General features: G+C 40.2%; 1 protein-coding gene across 2 annotated transcripts; it reads right to left on the bottom strand.

The window, feature by feature from the left end:
* Positions 1–508: 508 nt before the first annotated feature.
* Positions 509–5545, bottom strand: LOC121552967 (SLIT and NTRK-like protein 5). Of its 2 annotated transcripts, none has more exons than XM_041866090.1 (2): positions 5454–5545; positions 509–3664 (listed from the first exon to the last, which is right to left on the bottom strand). In XM_041866090.1, the coding sequence occupies exons 1-2, from the start codon at positions 5484–5486 to the stop codon at positions 1004–1006; spliced, it is 2694 nt and encodes an 897-aa protein (XP_041722024.1). In that variant the 5' UTR covers positions 5487–5545; the 3' UTR covers positions 509–1003. The 2 variants fall into 2 exon arrangements, with proteins under 2 accessions (XP_041722024.1, XP_041722026.1); XM_041866092.2 differs by lacking the exon at positions 5454–5545 and adding an exon at positions 4667–4969.
* Positions 5546–6910: the final 1365 nt, after the last annotated feature.

Below are 6910 nucleotides of genomic sequence, written 5' to 3'. Positions count from 1 at the left end.
TATTTACATAGTCTACGAATTATGCAATATATATAAGAAAGTGACATCATATCCGTTGTTGACCTGTTCGGGTCAATCAGTGCATTGTGTGCAAAGTAATAAAACAAAAACAGAAGAAGAATTAAACCTCCAAAAATAGACAGTTAGAAATAATTATATGAGCATACTGTTCCACCTCAAAACCGCCCATGAATTATGAAGTATGGATTTTCCATTTATCTTTAAAAAACATAGTTATTTGAATACCCATATGCATATAGAAGCCAGTTGAGCCTCTCTTTTTGAAAAAGTGCAACAAGCATACATAAACTGCATATTTACATTAGGGCTGGGAATTGCCAGCGACCTCACGATACGATATTATCACGATACTTAAGTGCCGATACGATATGTATTGCGATTCGATACTGTGATTTTATTGCAATTTAATGTTCCAAACATATTGCTCACTATATGTATGCTGCAGAGAGACGAGAGAGCATTAGAAAATGAGTTTTGATCAGTCATGGAAATAAAAGTGCTGAAAACATGTTGGCTCACTATTTAAAAAGATGATGGAGAACAAGCTATAGGATGAAAACTACCAGAGTTTTGACGAAGGGTCAGCCGACTAGCACTAGCGCTACCCTTGATTTTACAAATCGATACTTGGATATGCAGTACATCGATATATCATCCAAGATAATTTCTACGATCTATTTTTTCCCCATCACTGATTTACATAGAGTTGTTGGCTAAGGGATTGAATAACCTCACATTTTTCTCAAAGCAAAGACTGTAATTGATCAACAATAAACTAGCTACTGTAGCAACAGGCTGTATTGAGGATATATAAAGACAAAATAACTATTATTTTATGTTGTTAGGGGAAGCATCTGCATATCTGTATACTGTAGTTTCAAAAGATAGAAATCAGTCCTGTTAAAATTCAACATGAGCACTGTGTGCCAATGCAACAAACATAGCAATGATTCAACCTTTTAAGGGAAAAACATTAAGTCATTCAAAACTGGGTGAATGTTGTACGTTTCTCAAGAACTTCAAGGTAGTCGGGATCAATATGAAGCTTGGCTTTCAGTTCCCAGTACTCGCTCCTGTTAGGCTCAACATAAACAGCACTTGGTGCTGTGCAATACAATATTGTCTGTTGTATTCTTTCTGGGTGCATGTATTGGTGTCTGATATCGAAGTCTGACGTATACTGATTTGATGAATGGGCAGTATGCCTGCAAGGTAAAGTATTGCTGTAAGATGATGGCTTGTCTGGTTCTACATCTCTGTAGTAATACTGATGATCGTCTTCTAAGGGGGAGTGTTTGTTGAGTGGCTCTGGCGTGCTAACATTGTATTCAGAGTTTATTGCGTTACTACCCGCCTCTTCATCTGAGTGATTATTCAGAAACGTCCCATTCAACTCATCAAAGTCTCTGTACCCATCCACTGACTTGCTCTGGGTTGGGCTATAGACTGTACTCTTGCATGTGTGTTCTGTGGGAGGGGGGATGTACTCATACACATGTCCTGCAGACGTCCTGACTTTTGGAATGGATCCCTTTTTGTAAAGACCGTACTCCATGTTCAACGAACTAATGCACGCGTTCATGGATTTATTCTGCTCATTTAGAGTCTTTTGACGTCTCTTCTTCAAAGCCGCAAACAGTCCTGCAGCGACAAACACTGAAACTATGAACATCAGGAGCAGGGCAAGGATCATAACAGATAGAGGAACACTGTTGATTTGTGTGTCGTCATCTAATGATGTTTCTATGGTGATAGTGCTGCCGGGAATGGATTCTTCAGAGGGTGGGATCATGGAGGCAAGGGTATCGGAGTTATTGGGACAGAAATTACTTGTCTTAATGTATCTCATATCCTCCCCGAACAGTCTCTTAGGTGAGCCACAGATGACGTTGTTTACAACCGTGCCAGTGCTGAGCTGTTCCAGCCACATCTTCATCTCCACAATTGAACAGCGGCAGTCCCAGGGGTTCTCAAACAAGTCTACCTGCACCAGTGATGTCAGCTGATCCAACACACCGCTGACAGGCAGATTGCGTAGGTGATTATTACGAAGATTTAGTCTGGCCAATTTCAACCCCTTAAAGATTTCCCCGGGTAAGGTCTTCAAGAGGTTATTATTCAGGAAGAGCAGCTGAAGGTTGGGGACATGCTGAAAGGTGTCTGACACAATTTCTCTAATGACATTGTATTCTAAATATAAGAACTGCAGGCTCTCCAATCCATAGAACATATTGACTGTGAGGCGGTCTATCAAATTCCCATTCAGGTACAGCCTGCGTAACTGTGTTAAATCCCCAAAGGCTCTGTCATGGATGTGAGCAATCCGATTGTTGCCAAGGTGAAGCAAATCTAATCCAGTCGCTTCAATGAAATCTGATGTCCGCACCACAGGGATATAATTCCCTGTGAGATACATCTTTTTGGGATTGTAGGGTTTGGGATTTAAGTCAGAGATGCGCTCAATCTTTCTCTCTTGGCAGTTGACATTCAGACCGAGGTCTGAAATTTGGAGATTGCAAGTACAGGCAGTAGGACAGTCCAAAGGCACAGGGGATTTGGTTTGATATGAAACGATTTGACCGTAGTTTTGCGGTTTATTGGAGTGGATGCGAGACGTGGGTTTTGACTTTAGTTTGCCTGACTGGCGAGGTCCCTTGGTGGGCCTTGACGAGGACCGTGGGATGGCAGAGGATGTGAATGAGGCTGTGACTGATGCTGGTGTGGTTCTAAAGTATGCATCAGTGGTTTGATGTGCTTGGGGACGCATCTCATACTCTGCAATAGCTCTCCTGGGACACAGTTCTGGTTTAGAGACCTCATCAAGATCTCTCCCATGAAGCCGGAATGGAAACTCACAGACCACATCACCCACTAAAGCGGTATAGGATATGCTCTCAAGCCAGGCCTTTAGAGCAATCAGCTCACAAGAGCAGTTCCATGGGTTCTCCTCTAGTTGTAATTCCACAACACTGTCCATGTGTTCCAAAAGACCCGAATATGCGAGCAGTTTCAGTTGATTCCCCCTCAGGTCAAGGTGAGTCAAAGGGACATATTGGAAAATGTTAGTGGGGAGAGTAGAAATTAAGTTGTCATTTAAAATCAGGACCTCCAGATGACGCAGTTTGCTGAAGGCGTTTGGCTCGACATGGGTGATGTAATTGTAGTCTAGCTGAAGATATTCCATACTTTCAAGGCCAACAAAAAAATCTTCCTTCAAGGCATCGATTTTGTTATTGTTGAGATGTAATCTTTTTAATCCCTGAAGTCCATTAAAAGCTCCTGATTCAACGTCGGATATGTCATTGTTGCCGAGATGCAATATTGTAAGCCCATTGTATTCAACAAAGTCATTGGCGGAGAGCCTTTTCAAAAGGTTCCCTGTGAGCAGTAAATGATATGTTGTGAAGTACACAGGGCTTACTTCAGAGAGATCGACAATTCCTCTACTTTCACAGCTCACTGTCAGTATCCCCTCTTTCTCCTCACAGGCACACAATCTTCGACATATCTCTCCATAATTGTCAAACATTTCAACGATGCCCACCGATGTAGCCATCAACAATATAATTACAATCCAGAGATGCATTTTCCTATGTCGATGGCCAAACTCACATTGTTGGGCCGCTGAAGTATGCACTGTCATCTAGAAGAAGAAGATATACAGGTCATATGACGAAACATACTTAAACAACTCCATTCTCATGAGTCCTCAAACAGCCTGTAATTATAATGCTCAGGAATAGCACCTGCCCAAGGGTAACTTCTGGCTGCCACAGAATGACCCAAACTAACTGAACTAGAATAGAGCAGGACTCTTAATGAAAAAATTGACATTAATTACACTCCAGTAACATCCAGTAAGTAGCATAACAATGAGGTGAATAATGAACAAAGTCACACTAATAGCCCATACTTTAGCCCAGTGTGAAAACAAAAACATTCATTATTCAATTATCTATCAAAATAAGGAACACATGTCAGATACAATTAAATAGCCTTGATGTGCAAAAGCCATAATCAAAACTATCAACCTGGACTCAGGGGTAGGCGTATGATATGTTAAGAATTGCAATTCGTACAATGTTTTATGAATTTGCAAAACATATGATATGTTATGAATTCCAATTTGTTGTGTCTAACGTTAGCTAGGTGGCTAGCGTTAGCTAGGTGGCTAACATTAGCTAGGCTAGGGTTTAGGATTAGGGGTTAGGGTTAAGGTTAGGGTTAAGAGTAAGGTTAAAAGGTTAAGGTTAGGGGAAGGGTTAGCTAACATTCTAAGTAGTTGCAAAGTAGCTAAAAAGTAGTAAGTAGTTGCAATGTTGCTAAAAGATTTGAACATGCAACCTTTGGGTTGCTAGACGTTCGCGTTACACGGCCACCCATCCACCCTGACCAACCACCCTACTTTAGTTTTTGCCTTAAGTAACCTTCTGTCTTATGTAAACATACGAAACATACTAATTTGAGTGTCCTGGATTTACATTTACTTTGTTACGTCTAGTCTATGAGACCAGGCTGAAACAATGTATACACTTATATCTAAAAACAACTATGATGACTATTGCCACAGAAATGTAGCCTCAGCACCAATGCAAACAATCCCACGTCGTGTCTACATAGGATAATTATATTTAGAAATTCTTACCTCACTCACTGGTAAATAAGGTTCCTTGTTAGGTATGACAACGTATGTTCCATTGTATGACTTGCTTGTTCTAAGATGCCTATTTGTTATGAACACGTTAGCCGTCAGTAATGCACTAAAGAGGATAAAAATAAATGCTGATCAACCATAACTGCCAAATGCCTTTCTCTTTTCATAACGCGCTGTGCCAGAGGAGACAACGCTATGCCTGGTAACAAAGTTGCTTATTCTGTCTCCCTAGATGAATTGCTCTATCTGTCTCTCGCTCACTCTCTCTCTCTATCTCTCTCTCTCTCACACACACACACACACTCACGCATGCCCTCTCTCCGCCCCCTCCCCCTCTCCCACTCTCTCTCTCTCTCACACACACAAGCACGCGCGCGCACACACACATTCACACACAGACGAATCCTGTTATTTTTTTCTTGATCGCACCTGCAAAAACTGCCGTTTGTATGGTGTTACCTTGACTACTACATTTATCATGAACATAACAAGAAATCCTCGGTTGACCTGTCACTACACTTAACTTGTAGACTACACACGGAGACAACTTCCCTGGCATTTCTTAGCAAATAGCCTGCAATTTAGCCCCTTCAACTAATAAGCTACTATCAAGGGGGCATAACATACGATTATATGACAATCAACCTAAAGATAATAAGCACCTCGACTTTTAACATTTGCAAGTGTCCTCCACTCACCCACGAACGTCTGATAAATGTAATGTAATTTAGTGCAATACAGAGGAAAAAATACATTAAATTGAATGGACACATCTTACCCAGTTACACTTCCAAAAGGCGTTACACTGCATGGATACCGATACTGTCCAAACGTGATCAATAATGAATCGGCTTCCAAGTGTTTCGTGTCCTCGATAGATGGCGAGTGAGTGAATGCGTTTAATATGTTAAAACTGAGGACCTTTATTATTCACAAGATGGTCAATCTAACAGGGGAACCGATTACAGTGCGTCTGCTTCGTTTAAAATCAGCTGTACGAAATAATGTCATCAGCACTCTGAATTGTTTTAATACATTTAACTTTTCACATGAGAATCACCACATCCTCTGAGGTAATAGTCCAGCCCTCTCTCCACACCCAAATATAAAAACGTGAGAAAGAACACACCCCTCCACTACTATAAAAATGGTAGGACTTGCATTGCAATGTATTCAAATCTCATATATGCTATTTTAGGCATTTCACCTTGAAGTGTTGACCATGTGAAAATAGTGATTCACACTTACAAATTATTAGTCTGTTTGCTTTGTGTTAATGTAGCCTATTATGAGGGCAGGCTGTGTTTAAAGAGCTTAGTTAACACTACCTAAAGCCTCCCGTGTCCCTGTTGTTGACAACCACCCCTGGAATGAAATGTCACTATTTCCCTTCTTCTCTACAGTATATTCATCCAGCTTGGGCAGTGAACTAAATTATGCAGTCTTCCCTCAACAACATTCATATTATCATCCGGTGCATGAAATATACAATTTCACACTTGTCATGCATGGGATGCATATTGAGAGATGGGAATTGAGGTCTACGAACTGTTGCAGCATCCAGACAAATAACTGATAGAAATGGGTCAGAATGGAACCTTTACAGCTATGCCTGTTAATCCAATAATCACCCATATTAGATGTGCCCAATCATCTGCCCTGGGGCAGCATACTGTTAACACATTTGATTTGATTTGATTTGATTTGATTTGACTTGACTTGACATTAAAATGTTAAATTTTTGATAATGATATCAAAGCCAACAACTATTTTGTCTGGGCTATTCATAATTGGTAGCTAGTACTGGAGCCTCATCATGTTAGTTTCACCCTAAACCGTGATCTTTATGAAATCAGATTTACCATGTGTTATACCATGTGTTATTATATTAGTTTCTTGTTATTCAAGAACAGTGCATTTGGAAAGTATTCAGACCCCTTGACTTTTTCGACATTTTGTTACGTTACAGCCTTATTCTAAAATTAATAAAATTGTTTTTTTTGCCTCATTAATCTACACACAATTCCCCATAATGACAAAGCAAAAACAGGTTTTTGGAATTTTTTTGCTAATTTCTTACAAATAAAAAACGGAAAAATCAAATTTACATAAGTAGTCAGACCCTTTACTCAGTACTTTGTTGAAGCACCTTTGGCAGCAATTACAGCCTCGAGTCTTCTTGGCTATGACGCTACAAGCTTGGCACAGCTGTATTTGTTTCTCCCATTTTTCTCT

Source organism: Coregonus clupeaformis, chromosome 4 (genome assembly GCF_020615455.1).
Source record: "Coregonus clupeaformis isolate EN_2021a chromosome 4, ASM2061545v1, whole genome shotgun sequence".
Lineage (NCBI taxonomy): Eukaryota > Metazoa > Chordata > Actinopteri > Salmoniformes > Salmonidae > Coregonus > Coregonus clupeaformis.
This window is presented reverse-complemented; position numbering and strand designations above follow the sequence as displayed.

Excerpts from the sequence above, each read along its gene's own strand:
- LOC121552967 (XM_041866090.1), bottom strand. The coding sequence starts at position 5,486 with ATGCAGTGTAACGCCTTTTGGAAGTGTAACTGG. Across the intron at positions 3,665-5,453 it reads CCTTTTGGAAGTGTAACTGG|ATGACAGTGCATACTTCAGC; the intron begins GTAAGATGTGTC and ends TTCTTCTTCTAG.